Source organism: Taurulus bubalis (assembly GCF_910589615.1).
Source record: "Taurulus bubalis genome assembly, chromosome: 1".
NCBI lineage: Eukaryota > Metazoa > Chordata > Actinopteri > Perciformes > Cottidae > Taurulus > Taurulus bubalis.
The window spans coordinates 46661495-46678735 of NC_136589.1; the positions used below are offsets into that span (position 1 = coordinate 46661495).

General features: G+C 44.9%; 1 protein-coding gene across 1 annotated transcript in view; it reads left to right on the forward strand.

Moving 5' to 3' along the window:
* syne3 (spectrin repeat containing, nuclear envelope family member 3) overlaps positions 1–15238 on the forward strand; it is a gene marked incomplete at its 3' end in the record, with an annotated part of 42506 nt that extends 27268 nt beyond the window's left edge. Inside the window, exons 13-18 of the mRNA XM_079214324.1 lie at positions 1890–2062; positions 2862–3516; positions 4724–4867; positions 8203–8367; positions 9755–9805; positions 15059–15238. Of these exons, the coding sequence (XP_079070450.1) occupies positions 1890–2062; positions 2862–3516; positions 4724–4867; positions 8203–8367; positions 9755–9805; positions 15059–15238 (1368 nt within the window). The remainder of the gene's footprint in view (positions 1–1889; positions 2063–2861; positions 3517–4723; positions 4868–8202; positions 8368–9754; positions 9806–15058) is intronic.
* Positions 15239–17241: the final 2003 nt, after the last annotated feature.

Here is a 17241-nt window from a genome sequence, read left to right on the forward strand (position 1 = left end):
AGGACGGCGGTGATGCCGTGCGGAGCTTCTCAATGCGATTGGCTTTCGCAACTCAGCGTCGGGCGAATTTCTCACCAGAGTTGAAATATTTTAACTCCGGCGAAAAAGCGTTGCCAATATTCGCAACGCTTTTTTGCCTCTACCGCGCCGCCCGGCGAAAAATTCTTAACATGTAATCTACTCGCGCAAATATTTCGCAACTCTTTTGGTGTGAACACGGCATCAGGATTCATCAAATCCCCATTGGCCCCCGCTTTTCATTTCATGTCATTGTCCTGTATTGTTCTCTGTAACAGAAGTGACTGTTGATGGGAACTCCACAGAGACTCTATAATTACAGTGATCGTGGACCGACCTGCCCGTCTCATCAGCACCGCTGGTGGAGATTCTTCGCCTGTGCGTTTCATTAACACAGAGCCTTTGTCATCCTGTTCAGGAGCACCGCCCTTCTTAAAGCTGCTCAATGAATATCAAATGTTTACCTCTGTGTGCAGAAAATTTTCCTTTTTTTTGGGAATAAGAAAAGTAGCACCCATCTTATCAGCCGAAAACAGACACCCAGAGTGTACAAGGGAGGAGAAAAAAGTCACACTGTCTGTTCAGTGTGTTTGCACACTGAACAGCCGCTCGAGAGGAATACGTGCACTTCAGCTCAGACAGGAAATGAGATTGGAAAGGAAGAATCCTCTTCTCTCTTATCCAGCAGAAGGAGTGATAGAAGGAGTGTTGCATTCAACAATCTGTGACTGTCTGAATCACCACAGCTGAGCCAGCATTAAACATGAATGTGTAGTTATTGAAGTATTTAAACCTGAAGCATGTGATTAAACCCCGAGGGGTAATTGGATGCATCTCTTTTCCTGTCGGGTAAACCAGGACGCACAGGTGTCCAGGACGCACTGCTGGAATCAGCATGTCTGATTTGTGAGTTTATTCTCAATGGCCATGAGCAGAAATAACTCCTGTCTCACCTTTTATGGTCCTTTTTATAATCCCACCATAGAGAAGTACTTTTCGTGTTTTGTTAGGATGTACCAGAGGCTGGTATCTTTGTACTGCTGCCAGACAGAAAGTCCCACGAGAAGTAGCTGAAGACTTTGATGAAGCTGTGCTCAGTGTTACCGGCTGACACGCTCGCACAGCAAATGAGACACATCTTTGTCATTCAGATTCGTTTAAAAAAAAGAAAAACACAACCCTCTGTTATTGGATACAAATAGAATATATATGTTTGACCTTTTAGGGGCCAGAGTATTTTCTGATGTCGTCGTCTAATCTGGTGTGCACATCGCCCAAAGTTACTCCGCCACTGAAGTAAGGAAACTCGTTGCGTCGATTGCTGATTAGCAAAAGACCACTCCAGGTGGAGGCGTGTCCGTGAATTTGATTGGATAGAAATTTGTACAGGTTTACAAAGTGACTTTGTCATCTGACTTTTACTTAAAACTTACTTGAAACCTTCCAATGAGCCACTCAGTAACGGGTAGCTCACTCAGTAACGGGTAGCTCTCATTGGTGGAGACCCCCGTGTAGATATTGGTGCCACATAGACAAGTCAAGTAGTTAGGGTTTTTATTTTGGGGAGAGATTTTGAGAAACTGTTGCTGGAAACATTTCATTCCAAACCCAAATGTGTACGAAGTCATCTGCTGTGTCCCATTGGCTGAGCTAGACGGTGTCTGTTGCTTTGTTAATACACAAACGTGTTTCTCTGCAACAACTGGAGGCCCAGACAGACGTATGACATTCAGTATAGTTGTGCTGTGACTGAAAATAATGAATCGCGTGTCGTTTGTGACACGTTTTGTCCGGTGACGCAAAGTGTCGCACCGTATGAAGTTCACTCTGCGTAGCTAAACCAAACTAAAGTGCTGCACTGTCCTCCACAGAGAGCCCTGGGAGAGTTTCCTGAGAAGGAGCTCCAGCTGCAGCAGATGGAGGTCCAGGGTCAGGGGGTCTTGGAGAGGACTTCAGAGGAGGGACGGGTCCACATTCTGCGAGACATGAAGCACCTAAGAGAGTCCTGGTTGGCCCTGTACAATACCAGTCTCAATCTTCACAGGTACCTGAAATATTTACTCTTTGTATTCTTTTGTATCTGGTATCAGCTGCTGCTGTTATTTGCACTGATTACACATCAGGACAAGACGGGACAGGGTGGTGAATGTAGGACAGAGAGATCAAGTCTTTAGCACAAATGGGGGGACAATAGATCGTTAAGGAATGGATCATTCTCAAACCAAGATATTACGGTATTTATATTCAGTCAGAGTTGTGTTTGTGACACCGGCTCCTTCTTAAAATGTTCTCACAAGGTCCAGTTATTCTGTGTTCACGAAGCAAAATGGACCCGCACTTGTGTAGCGCATTTCTAGTCTTCCGACCACTCAAAGCGCTTTAACACTACATGGCTTCATTCACCCATTCACACACTGATGGGAGGAGCCACCTGCCCGTCAGGACTAACTAACATTCACACACCATAGGCGCAGCTACGGGAGCAGTTTTAGGGTTAAGTGTCTTGCACAAGGACACATCGACATGGGCTAGCGGAGCCGGGGATCGAAGCGCCGATCCTCTGATTGAAGGACGACCCTGCTCACCACTGAGCCCCTAAAATGAGATTCTCTTGTCAAATGTCTTGTGAAATCTGGGATGAACATTCAAGCTCAGTCACTGAAGTGTTAATATATAGGGATGATACTGCATGCATATGAACAAAAAGAAGGAAAGTCAGAGAAAAACCTGGTAAAGGCTGGAGAAAATTTGAGGATCATTGCTTCTTTTCTTGTGTTTGTGTCTCATCAGACTTTGAAGTGAGTTATGGAAACACTTCAGCTGTCTCTTTCTTCCTCTCCCAGGCTGCTGAACAGCTCCACAGAGCACACACAGGCTGACACATGGATGGTTGGAGGCCCGTCGGCAGCCAGCGCATCCCGGACCACGGAGCTCATTCTGGGGGTGGGAGCTGGTCAGGGCGAGACGGGAGGCTCCCGGAGCCAGAGAGGCCGACAACGAGACACGTCAGCTGGGATGTACGGAGCCTTGGCCTACTCTGGGTGTGGAGGGGGAGGAGGAAGCCAGGAGGGAGAGGCGGAAGAGGAGGGGATGACCGGGCAGGGTGGTCGGATCCAGGCCCGCGGGAAAGGTCACCTCCTTCTGTCTGGACAAGACGATGAACACATGAGCCCGTCAAGGTCGGGCGAGGACCGGGGGCTCTCCTTTAAAGGAGACCAAATAGATTCCTCCACTTGGAGAATTGGCAGCAGAGCGGGCCAGAGAGGTCCCAGCGGAAGCATCGCGAGTGATCCATCAGCAGGGGGCAGCAGCAGCATCTTGGCTGGAGACGGAGAGCGAGCATCGCTAACCTCAAGCTATGGTGAGGGGCTGAGAAAGAGCTCTGGGGAAGGCAGCGTGGAGGCAGCGGAAGGCCTGAGTCCAGGAGGAGGAGCGTTCGTGCGGTTCAGAAGAGACCCAACCAAGCAACCACCAACACCACCAACTCAACACCCGGCGGTACGGTTGTGTTCATACTTCCCCTGGGTTGAGTTTAGCAGTCTGGACCCAGCCAGTGGCTCCGGTGTTCTTCTCTGTACATTTAATTTCATAGTTTACGTTCAGTGCTCAGTAAATGTTAGAAGTAAATGTTCCTCCACTGAGACACACAGGAACACTACAGGGTTGTGGGTTTCCTTCCTTTATGTTGTGCAAAATACTTAAATACCGGCGAGTGTTACAGGCTGTTGCAAAACCCCTCACCATAACATAATTACTCAATTACCCCCAAACTGATCCAGGGAACTGATTCAAGCTGCTGAAAGTATTTAATGACCGTAGCGCTCTCTGGGCCTCCAAGTCGACATCACTCCCATAAGTCTTTTACTCAACGAACCAGAGTTTTCAAGCTCAGTGGTTCATTGTTTGTACTGCTAATTCAACAGGAAGGAGGTTTTTTAACCTCCAGTCACGTAGAATGACTATGGAGGTAAAAAGTGAAAAAGAAATGTTCCATTAAACCCAGGCTGAATCCCAGATCACCACTTAGTGATGAGCAGGGTCCTCCTTCAATCAGAAGATCGGCGGTCCGATCCCCGGCTCCGCTTCTCCATGCCGATATATGTACTTTGGCTAGACACTTTACCCCAAATTGCTCCTGAATGCTGTGCATTTGGTGTATGAGTGGGTCTGAATGTGAGTTACTCCTGATGGGCAGGTGGAACCTTCTTTGGGCCGATGTAAGCCTGATGCACAATCGCCTCTGTTCGAGCGTACCACCTGACGCCCCCTGTCCATTTAGCTTCCCAATGAGATCACGTGCGTGCACGCGTTGCTGCCTCTGGCTCGATAATCGTAATAATATCCTATTGTGTGTGATGTGCAATTATTTCCAATTCCTGTCGTGTTTGTACGTTTTAAGATTGGAGAGAAGAACGTTTGTGAAGGTTCTCCTCATGTGTGTGATGCATCCCGGTTTCCAAATGGGTTCGGTTTTTAAAACTCCTGTAGTCTCAACCTCCGGCTTCAGTTTTAGGATGTCGGTAAGCTCTGAATGGCTGTAATCACCTTTTCACTCGTTTCACTCCTCTTGTGTGGCAGAAGATATGAAATCAATAGGAGAAGCAACAAACACAGACGGGTAACAGACTGTGGCCAACCTTTCTTTTCTTCAGTGTTAGTGTGTGTTGCGCAAGAGTTCTCTGAGTTGTTTGGGGTCTTTTTTTAGGGGGGCACAGGAGAGTACACATCTAGGAGGAGGGAGTTCGAGGCCTGGCTGTCCCAAGAGAATAAACTGCTCTCAGGGATCTTCAGCAGCAAGGGAGCAACACTCAGCGACAAAGAAGTCAAGATCCGACAGGACACCCTCAAGGTGAGTTCTGTTGCCACAGTTCAGGACCCTGCAGCTCTACTACGAGGCCTTGGCTGGTGCTGGTGCTGACCCTGCTTATATGGGGCTAACTTTGACATCAGATTCAAACCCCACTGACAGTGATGTAATAACAGATTCAGTGGAAGTGCACTTCCAGTGATTAATGAGGTCAAGTACCCCGGATCCCATTTAACAGATAGCCTAATGGATGATAATATCCAGAAGAATGTGCTCACGGAAACACGCTGTGATGTAACTGATGGGTCTGTCACCTGTGGCGCCACTCGTACTTCTGTCTGCATAAATGTACCCACAGGTCAGGCCGTGTGAAGAAAGCGTATGTGAACGTATGCGGAGAACACAGAATCATCTTTAGAACACTGCTAAGCCCTACGAGAAACTTCACACTGCTATAAAAGATCCTGAGCTTCCTATCACTGTGCTGGCATGAACTGAAGCAATACACCCACAGCTAAGATTCGAGAAAACACCGCAGCATGTTTGTGTTATTTTATGCTCCTGAAAGAGAGTGATAAAGTGCAAGTGTTAAAAGATAACTCCAGGATCTTTGAATCTAGTTTGAGTTGGGGCTGGGCGGTATGGCCAAAAATTCATATTACGGTATTTTGTAAGATTCTGGCAGTTTCACGGTATTTTTTTTCCAAATGAACACATTAATTTATTGATGCCAAAAAGGACCGCCACCGCCATTGTTATTCACCACTCGCTCGCAACTGGCCAGCAGCTGTTTTGATTGTTACATAGGGTGCTAAACTGGAGGGATTTAGGACCAAGGGGAATCCCTTGATACTAGTGGCGCATGCGCGGCCGTACCGACTATTGTCATTCTTCTGCTAGCAACAACATGTAATATTTACAGTCACTGATACGTGTACAGCGGTCTGAGCTACTTACGTCTCACGGATAGAAGTTGACTCATGGTTTGAAAAAAATGGCATCGCCAAAATGCATGATGGGTAAAGCCCGCCCACTTAGCTGCACAGGAAAAGACTTCTTCCTGCACAAGAAAAGTCTTCCTGTGTGGGCGGTGTCATTTACCCAGCATGCCTTTTGGCGATTTACCGGTTGAACCGGTATACCGCACAGCCCTAACATGAGTCTCGATGCTCAGCGAGGTGAAACGTCTGGTGACTTTGAGGAGAGCATATTAATTGTTTTGCGATTGTTGGTCCACCCCGACGTCACGATTCATCACCGCCATCGGAGCAGGAGCCGATAGCAACGACTCCCACTAAGTCATTTGTCCTGGGAATGAGTGCCCACTGGCAAAAGGCCCACGTTGGTGGCTGTCGGAGGGTTTTTATCTACTGGGAAAGGGGATTAAGTGACTAATGCGGACAATATATGAAGAAATGGGTTTAGTATTAATGGAGAACGCTGCAGCCGCTAAACAAGCTGTAATCTCATCCTTCAGGCAACTTCTCCATCAATGTACGTCCACTAAAAGTACTTTACTTTTACTTTACTGTTATTATTGATAGTGTCTGAAAACATCATGGAAAGAACGCTGCAGAGAAACTAAAGCTTTCATCTGGAAAGCTCCTTCACACTGACCTCTTGTGGTAAAGTGTGAGTTTAGAGCAGAGGTGGGCAAACTACGGCCCGCGGGCCGGATCCGGCATTTTAATCCAGCCCGCCGAGTATTATAATTATTATAACATAAAAAAATAAAAAAAGTTATAGTAAAGACCGCTGTAGCGCTTCTCCATTCCCAAGTTCAGTTTCCCGAAGCACGATGACCACAACAGACCAGCGTTGATGTTTCTTCATGCTTATTTATTGCACAGCGCTCTTTTAGGCTTTCCGTGTGTGTGTTCTGCTGCAGCAGAAAGACCGCTGTAATGCCTTCTGCTGCGCACACGGCTCTGCTGCAGAAGAACACACACACGAAAAGCCTAAAAGAGCGCTGTGCAATAAATAAGCATGAAGAAACATCAACGCTGGTCTGTTGTGGTCATCGTGCTTTGGGAAAATCAAGTCGGGAGCAGAGAGGCGTTACAGCAGTTTGGACGCGCCGTGCGGACCGCTGCCTGCCGTGTTCTGCTGGACTAGAGCGACACGCAACGCTGTGCTGCGCTGGTCAATTCCACCCCTCCTCCACTGATCCCACAGACAAGGGCGACACTTTTATTTTTTTAATTACCGTAATATACCGCAAACCACTGAAAAGCTCCACTTCTTAGCGGTCAGAATCCTTTTTAATTATGTCGTAAAGCGTTAACTTTAGAAGAATTACGGTAATATGAATCACTTTCTGTCGCCGGAGACAGGGTTTGTACTACAACAGTTTTAGAGTTGTAAAATGAACTGACAGCTGCATGCAGAGTATGTTTCCTCAGTATAACTAACATAACTAACCACATTCGACCCACGGAACTGCGCCACCCTGCGCTCATGTCACGTGACATACAGGGTTCTGTCTGCCAGCCTCCTGCCATCCTCCTGCATTGATCCCTTCTGTCACAATGAGTGGACCCAAGAAAAGACAAGTCCACAGTGAGTGCAGAGTCTTTAATGAGTGGACTGCTAAGTATTTTTTCACCGAAGTACGATCAGAGGCAGTATGTCTTATTTGCCAAGAAACCATTGCAGTATTAAAAGAATACAATATTAGCCGCCACTTTTCCGCCAAGCATGCTAACTATGCTAGCCTACAGTCAACGACAGAACGGGCGGCTACTGCTAAGAGGTTGGCAGCCAATTTAAAGAGTCAGCAAAATATTTTCTCCGCCAAACTGCTATACAAGAATCAAGCACCAAGGCAAGTTTTTTGCTAGCATTCAAATGAGCAAAAGCCAGCAAGCCTTTATCTGAAGGAGAGTTTTTGAAAGAATGTATGGTAGAAACAGCAGGTCTCTTATGTCCAGAGAGCAAAAACAAATTTGAAAAATTGAGTTTATCACGCAGAACAGTGACTCGGCGTGTAGAACAAATTGATGAAGATTTAACCAGCGAGTTGAACAAAAAAGCTGAGTCATTTACGTTATATTCTCACACCGCCCCCTGCCGGCCTCACCGTCCTCAAGTGTAGAGCCACGGGTCTCACACCGCCCAGCACCCCCTGTGGCGGACCACAGGCTCCCCACCTTCCCTTTGGCTCCAGTAATCTGTTTTACCAGATACTCATACTCTCATGTGGTCTGCATTTGGGTCCGCAACATTGTCCTCCCGTGACAGGTTCACACAAACACTCTCCATCCATCTGATACTGGCCCGGCCCGTCTGTCAATTTTTTTTATTCAATGTGGCCCCTGAGCCAAAAAGTTTGCCCACCCCTGGTTTAGAGGAATGTCTCTGGCTGTGTCCTGCTGCAGGCTCTGAGGGCCGGACTGGGCTGGGGGCAGGACCAGTTCCAGATGTTGCTCCAGGAGAGTCCGGGCAGCGAGGATGTGAGTCTGGAGGAACTGCGCTACCGCTGGATGCTCTACAAGTCCAAACTGAAGGACGCGGGAGATGTCAGGCTCAGGGCCAGTGCCAAGGTGAGAGCAGAGCTGACCTTTTACCTTTGTGGAGGCACTGCCGCCATTTCACTTCACAGAATTCCTTTGAAAGGCTTTTTGTGTATGTAAGCAACAATCCTAAATGGGAGGTAGAGTATTCTCATTGCTCGTGAGAACCCTGGCAGAGCCGACCCGAAGGCTCCTTCTGTTGCCGTTGTACTTTAGTCATTGCTCTGATTGGGCCTCGTGAAAGAAACACTGGAGAACAAGCCACGTTCACCAGACCTGTCATAGGGTTCATGTTACATTAGTCTGCTGTAATTCAAGCCTAAATCTGTTAGGTTTGAAAACCACATATGGATTACACGTCATGTTGAAATGATCCTGTTGACTCTGCATATGATAGACTATTATCATTCTAAACGTATTCATACATACATTTAAATTGGCTATTGATGCTATTACAATATACATATGAACATCTTAAATCATTTGACCCACAAGACCTTTTTCATGTGGAACCATTTCCTCTTTATTTCCCCAACAGTGTGACCTTTAGTGCGACCTTCAGGTGACACATCATTAACAGCACTCGTTTGTCCCGAGTCCTTGTCTTTAGCAGGTCGCAGTGACATGAGATCTCCTCTGTACTCGGGTTCAGGCTGTGGCTGCAGGCTACTGGAGCCGGTTGAATGCATGAAGCTTTAGTCAGCTCATGTCAGACAAGGTTTGTGATGTGTGAGCGGGCTTACTGAAGCTCGACACATTTGTGTTTTTTATTCTTTTCCTCGGGTAATCATGCATGCATGAGTCTGGGTCCCTGGGATCCTGAATCTGTGGTTCCAAACTCAGAGATAAGGGTCATTGGTGAAGGTGATACTAGACGCTGAGAAACGAGGTTCCACCATCTAGAATGATTAAAAATAGATATTGAGCCTAATCGCAGATCTGATGTAGGTCGGAGGCTCTTTAATATAATGTCTGCAGTGAGTGTACTGGTATATTTTTGTTTCTTCTATTATCATCATCACACGGAAACAAATCTTAAATCCAGAGCACAGATGAAGTCCTGCTACTGTTATGGTACTGTAATGTGTTTCCACAGCAGTCCCCCTTTAAGTGCACTGCTCTTGTTCTCCACACGGTGGCGGTGTAACACCATTTGGCTTGCACAGTCACACGTCTGTAAAGTAGCTGCTGCTCAGTGGACCTACTGACCGTCTCCAGATGTGCTGCAACCAAATATAACCAAATGTTTTCCCTATCTCATGTGATTTTCTTTTTAACAGCCATCCACTGGGCTGCACTGCACAACACTAAAATGCACGAGTCAGCAGTCGGTCAGGGGCTCCTATGTGGTCTGAGTATGATGATCCAGTGCACACGTTGAGGTGCGTAACTCTGTCTGTGTTGTGTATCTCTGCAGAGACCCCAAACCAAAAAAGAGGAGCCGGCCTTCGCTGCCAAACTGCAAAAGGTAACCGCAAACTATTAAGTGATTTTAAAAAAGATGGCTCACCAGAACTGGACATGATGCTCTACCAGCTCACAATTAGCAGTGGTGGAAAAAGAGCAGCACTACATTACATACACAGCATGGATCAGAGAATCAGCTCAAAGTCTGCATTCCACAATTATCTATCTGTCTACAGATTCAGTCTGTAACTTGTCAGAAAATAGTGAAAATTACCTTTGTGATCTCCAAATGTCCAAAACAGTCCCAAACCTGTGAACCGATGTGTACGAGAGAGGAGCACGATGAATGATATCAAAGTATAATGTTCATGTTCTGTTTAATTGATAAATAGACTAGTATTCAGCATCAGTAGTCGACATGTTGACCCCCAAGCTGCAGACCCGACCCCTCAGACCTCTGAAACGACGCCGAGCTGCTGCTTCCACGTATTTTCTCAATGCAGCTTGAGCCAACAACCAAAAAAGTTACAAAATGTTACATTGTAGCACAATACAGCATATATGGTAGGTAATTATTGCGCTACCTACTGGCATGGAAGAGTATTTCATTACTCGACCAGCCACTATACTGCAGCTCAGACGCTCAACAATGGCAAATTATTCGCGGAAACTAAATAAGATTTTTAAGATAAGACATTTTCCCGCGGCGCACCTGACGATCTCTCTCGGCACACTGGTTGAAAATCACTGCTCTAAAGTATTTAATGTAAATCTAAATCTGTCTTGTAGTGGAGAGAATTGGAAATGTTTGGATCTGTATTAAACGTCTGAACCAAGGGCTCTCCTGCATTCATTGGTCTTATTGAAATTTCCCAGAGGTCTTTGGGCCGCAGAGAGCCCACCCAGAACTGGCATCAAGTCAAGCAAATCAAACGCCCCACCCTCCGTTCACTTAGGAAGCGGTGGCTGGTGAGCAGATTAAAGCCTCCCTCGGACGACCCAGCTGAAAAGCCCTCCAAACAGTCCTCTCTCTTCACACCGCCTCTTCAGGCTTCCTTTATCTCCAGGAGAGTGGCTGATTGTTTTATTCACTAGATGGTCTGTGTCACTCCATTTTTTCTTTTCTTTTCTCGTTCCATGAAACAACAACATCCACCATTTATCAGCTACTTATGACGTTACTAGAATAACGGCTGGATAAAACTGAGTGTGAATTCACGGTCCCTGTGATTCTTTGTGTCTTTTCAACATAACACGTATTCATCTTGGAGCGACGGGGTCTTTGTGTTGCACGTCAGCTCAAACCCTCTGATGCTCCACAGTCACAGTGAGAAGGGACTTCATCAGGCTGGACTTAGACTGAGCTCAAAGCTCACACAGCAGGCGTTCTGCTATGAAGATGAACAACCAAATGGGATGATGAAGGTATATCGCAAAAAAAATGAATAAGACAAAGACAACCTGTAATACAAACTTGATAAATGAACGACTGAACCAGGAATCCTCCTGTCTCCATCACTTTGCTAATGCTATACATTTGACACACTAGTTACACTTCATGCTTACGTAAGTTATTACGCTTTAGGTCATATAACCCTGGGCAGATTTATTCATAATTATAGATTTATAATTAGCTAACAAAGGCTTTTTCTGTAAAATGTCTGCAGGAGTTGTTGAGTGTCGTTGATGGTAGCTTTCCAGCGATCAAACAAATAGATGGGAAAGTACATTATTGTGTGTTTGAATAATTCCTCCTGCCAACCAACACCAGTCGTGTTCTTCATCAAAAAGGCAACGAGCACTAGCCAATTAAGACAGAGGAGGACGGGTCTTCGCAAAATGCTAACTAATTTAAATAACAGGACAATGGCTGTGAAAGAGGCTCTCAGATGAGAGGGACTCTAATAACTGGCGTCTGATGGAAAGTAAATGAAGTGCTGTTGGCATTTTACACAATGAAATGTTTGGGCTCACGTGATGGGTACCGAATGAAGTAGAGCAGAACATCAAATGAAGTACTCTATTGATCTGGGTCTCTCTTTGCTACGGGTACGGCCATGTTTCAAACGATACCCAGCCCTTCTCATTCACAGGAAGCTGAGTCTAAGAAACACACACACACACACTTTTGCCCTGTGGCTGTACGATTAGCTAGTTTCACTTCCTCTTCCATCAATCATTAACTTTGACCCACACAGTCCAACACACAGGCTTGTATTTAACCACCTGCTGATGCTTCTCAAGATAACAGCTGATGCTTGTTATAGTTTCAGGTTCCAACGTTTGGTATCACTTTTGTTTAAACTGACCCTCGATTCCTGTGGTGACTTCTGTTGCTGCTATAGCAGTGTTATTATGGTATAGATGGCCTCTGCACAAGGCAATGCACCTGCAAACAATACAATGGTTGTATCACATATATATAATATATTAAAATGGTAATATGGTGAAACTAACCTTTTGGAAACCATGCGAGAAAATCCCCCCACTCCTATTATCGGACAAAAACAACAAAAACGTTTCATTCATTATCTCCGGAACCACATCGTTGTTTAACTTCATTTAAAGAAAATAATTAAATTGACCGTTAAGTGTATGTACTTAGGTAATCTCCGTCAACTTCTATGGCGGACCGTAAGGTTTTACTAAATCCTTTATGGGTAACCCTTACAAAGTCGGATTTCACTGACAAACACATCTCAGTAACTCTACGGGCTTGTGGGAGTCTAATATATATATATATATATATATATATATATATATATATATATATATATATATATATATATATAAAGCATGATAGACCCCCTATTAGTACCTGGAAAATCACAAAACAACCAGAGCTTCTTTTTTTTCTTCTCCGTCTCACGTTTCTTCATTTCTTTTTTGGTAGAAAATACATTAAAACAAATAAATTCTGAAAAAAATGTATATGAAATAACACAAGTATTAGAACTCATTTGGGGTTCATACGACTACTTGAACACGGGGAACAAGAGGTCCAACCCCTGATAAGCCTGATGATAGTGAGATAATATAATAGCACAGCTTTTTCACAATGTTATCGGCTCCTATCCGTATAGTACCTTCAAAAATCACATGAAAATTCTTGAAAGTCAAAATTGGTATTTGCCATTTTATAATACTGATATTCATCATGCCAGTAGTTCCTGTGTAATAACCATGACTGCAAGCTGCTATTACCATGTTATTACTGAGTATTACCAACTTTGACCTACTGTACCTACTGTGGTAGTGAACAGATGTTCTGTGTAGTGAGGGATAATTACACAGCACTTAGTACATTTAGTAAAATAGTTATTCATATTTCATAATGGCAATAAATCATAAGGAAAGGTTTACTTCTCAAGTATTACAATCGTAAGGAGAATACATATTTATAAGGAACTACAGTAGTACATGTGTATTCGGTGTGATGGATGCCAGCAGATGATGTTCACACCACACTGTTCCCCTAAAGCAGCCCATCTGCTGTCCGCTGTATAGCTGTGAAGTTGAACATGGAGTTATTTCAGTGAGGCTGTGACGCAGTGCTCAGGAGGTGTAAGAGGAGCGGAGGCGGTAAACAGGATTCAGAGAGGACTGGGAAAGAGGAGCCTGAGCTGAATGAGTTCATGTGGTCCATAATGTCTGACTCAGGACCTCACATCCCATTCCCTCACCAACTAAACAAAGTGTCACCTTTGTAACTTTTTACAGAGTTTCTGAGCTAATGAATACAATTAAAATAATCTTTTGAAGAATGAGTCACATATGGATGTGCAGTCTTTAAGGCAGGGGTTCTGCTGCTGCGTCTCTCAAAACAGAAAACAGATCTAAGCTCAACATTGAGCATGAATTGAGAGAGGCCTGCAATCCTGTTTTAAAAAGATGTGTAGAGGAAAGCAGCTCACTGCAGCCACTAATACTGATGATACTTGATGACTCACATATCTGCACTCATTATGTTTTGTTTTTCACAGGTTGCACGTTATTGTTATTATCTTGAAAAAATATTCAGTGCAAAACAGGTTAATTGCAGCCACAATAATCCAATTCTTTGCCAAATATATACCAGCTCCCTACGTAGATATGAAGGGCTCATTCAAACAAAAACACAAATAGTCTTAGTTTCATCTGATTATACACTAATAAATACATAGTTATGGATATTCTATTCTATTTCTACTACTACTAGATTAACATAAATGTTACACAATGGGGGTTTATGAAGGGAGGAACGTCACATGATCCACTTGCTCGACAGTACTGTTCCAATGGTTCATCTCTTATTTACTTTACTGATAATTACATGTGTTTGTAATTATGTTAATCCAGTTTAAACTCATTCAGCATGACTGAGGATTGACAAACACACTGTTGATTAAGAAAGCATGAGCAGATCAGAAAGCAGATATCATATACTTCTAAAAACAAGGAATGTCATTATAAATACATGCCTGGTTCTCTCCACCATTGAGGGTAGATCCATCTGATATGATGCATCAAATGACAGCAGTTATGTTTAATATATGTGCCTTTAGAAGGAGAGTGAATCTAGGTTTAATGAGTTAATGAAGTCGACCGGATGCTGCCACAGAACAAGTGTTGAGCTTTTGATGTAGTTTCCTTTCATGATCGTCTTCCTCTCCCCCCTCCATCGAGTAGCGTCCAGCTCTTCTCTGAGCTATGAGCTATGAATCAGATCAATAAGTGAAGCATGTGGAGCCCCATGTTTACTCCAGTATTGCTAGCTTGTTTACCTGACGTGCCACAGGGTTTGTGACACAGAGCCATCTGAGAAGCAACCCTGTGAACCATCTGTCAATCAAACTCAAGTCATGTTGGGAGGAGAGCGAAAAGATCTTTCCCACTGAGAAACACCTTCAGCAGCATCTCCACTCGCCTCTTCAGGAGCTGCCATGGTTCAGAACAAAAAGTCCACTCTGTGTGTTGACACACACACACCAAAGCCAGCAGCTCCTTTGATTGGTCCGTGCTTTGGCTTACGCATCAATAGAAGCTTGACAAGATGGTATTCATGTGATATGGGATCCTTTAGTCATCAGGAGGTGAAACACTTGTGGGCACTTGGGGAAAAAATGTCTATATTGATTCACCTTATTTTTTCTTCTTTATTTGATGAATTATGGTGTCCATGACTAGAGAGTGAGAGGCAGGCTGAAGGCTAATAACAGGTCATTTATTTAAACTGAGACGATAATAGTGAACACAAGTCCTCAGTGGGATCAGAGGTGTGTGTGGTGGTGATGAAAATGCACCACTAGGTTTTAACGTGCTGTTGTCGTTGCAGAAGCCCGGCCTGTGCCAGCGGGCGTGTCGGCTGGCCCTCCCCCTGTGGCTCCTCCTCCTGGCTCTGCTGCTGCTGGCCTTCCTGCTGCCCCTCATGGACGGCAACAGCTGCTCCCTCTCCAACAACTTCGCCCGGTCCTTCAACGTCATGCTCCGCTACGAGGGACCGCCTCCCACATAGTGAGGAGCTGTGACCTCACTCTCTGTCCACGGCTTGTGTAGGAAACGCTGACCACCAACAAGGCCGCTTCTCTGGCTTTTTCAACAAATATTAATCATATTAACAGTGCACCCTTCAATATCATCCTCTGGAAGTCGAGAGGAGCGCACACATCTGCAAACTACAAACCCCACATTCTCCAGATGCTTCTGGACGACGGCATCACATGTCAACTCTGCTCAACCTCACAGTTTGTAGTATACAAATATTAATCCGTTAATTATCAAAGTACTATCTCAAATAACAGGCATGAGTGCAATAGGACTACAAATCCAATGCTCATTATAAGACTCTTTTTTTGTCGCAGTTTTAAATACGATAATCAGCTTTTATCTCATTGAGAAGGAATTATGTAAACTGTCAAGCATGAAACACACCCAACCAAATGCTTCTTATGAATAACTAATGTCTTAAGAATGATTGTCGCTGTTGCTTATGTCAGAGCACAGCCATGAGGGGTAGGAGCAGCACTGGTGGACTGACCTTAACACCCTTAGTGGGGGAGCCTCCGAGTGGGACAGGAGATCCAAACCAAAGATGACGGCAGTGGACGAGACACTGGACTGTAGAAACACTCCCTCCTGTGTACGGATGCCAGGACGGCAACCTTCAGCTAAAGCTGTGCTCATGACGTGTAGCAATGCTACACAACTACAAAGTGCTGCGTTCTCTTTTAAATCATTGTGTTTCATCTTTTTTCAAGATTTTTAGGTCATAAAAAGCACATTGTGTGTGTCTGGTGTTATGAAACCACTGTGCGTTCATACTGAGAGCAGCGTGGCTAACCCTCCTGTGGTGACTGGGAACACTGGGATCATATGTTCCCCACTTCTTCATGTTACTTTGATCATTGTACTGATTTCATGCGTCCTATAGCATGAAGCCCCGTCAGAGTGTGTCTGTCTGTAGGACATGGACCCCGCTCTGAATGTGGACTGTGGGCTGCAGCGTCCCACCAGAGCCCAGCGGCCACCGGCCTGATGGATACGTCTCCGGGGTTAGGGGCTATCAGCCAAGACCCCCTCTTCTGTCCCCCGGTTATCGTTTACAGTCCGATTAGTTCTGTGGGACACCAGAAAGAGTCTCCGACCTGGAGTGTTCCATAAGTAGCCGGTTTACGCCGAGTTAACACTTTGTTCTTTAGCTGATGAACACTTTTATCATCGTCCAAGAATAGCCAGTGGTTCCCCAGTTGCTCTCTACACGGACTGTTTAACTGGATGCAACCAAAGTCAAGGTCAATACTACTCCCATATATATATATATATATATTATATTATAGCTCTTTTAAAGCTGCCGTATCCCTTTTCCCCAGCGTGGCAGCACCTGCATCACAGTAAATGCACCTCTACCTGAGCTCTCCTCTCTTTAAACCTTTTTACCTGTCCATTAAATGCTCCCATCTTGTCTGTTCACACACGACGGTCATGGGCTTGTTTTTAAATGAAGTTAAAAACAGAACTCTTAAATCAACAACAAACAAAGCAACACACCTGTGTCTAGATGAATGGAATACACAGTGTGACTTCCTGTTGAGCAGGGTCAGTTGAGTGTGTGTGTGTGTGTGTGTGTGTTCTAATGACACGTTTGGTCATGGAGGCCACATCCAAAACTCTGAGTTATGTTAGATACGGATCGTTTTAATAATTGTTGTTGTATTTGCAGAATGTACTTTGAAGAACCAAAATAGCTCTTTGTGGGTGGATTCTGTCCGGAGAACGTTTGACAGCACGTCTTTTGTTCCCATCCTGTTGCTCTGGGTTCCTGTGCTGCATGTTGTCCCTGTGGGTTCTCTGTTCCTACCTGTACTCCTGAGAGCTGCTCCGCTGCCTTCCTTCTCTGAAGGTGCTACTTTTGGCGTGATGGGTCTTTTTCTCAGCCCAGACCACCAGTGAGAACATGAAAACATGAGAACATGAAAACACAACGTTTTGTTGACGCTGAGCTGTAAACCACTCAGTTTA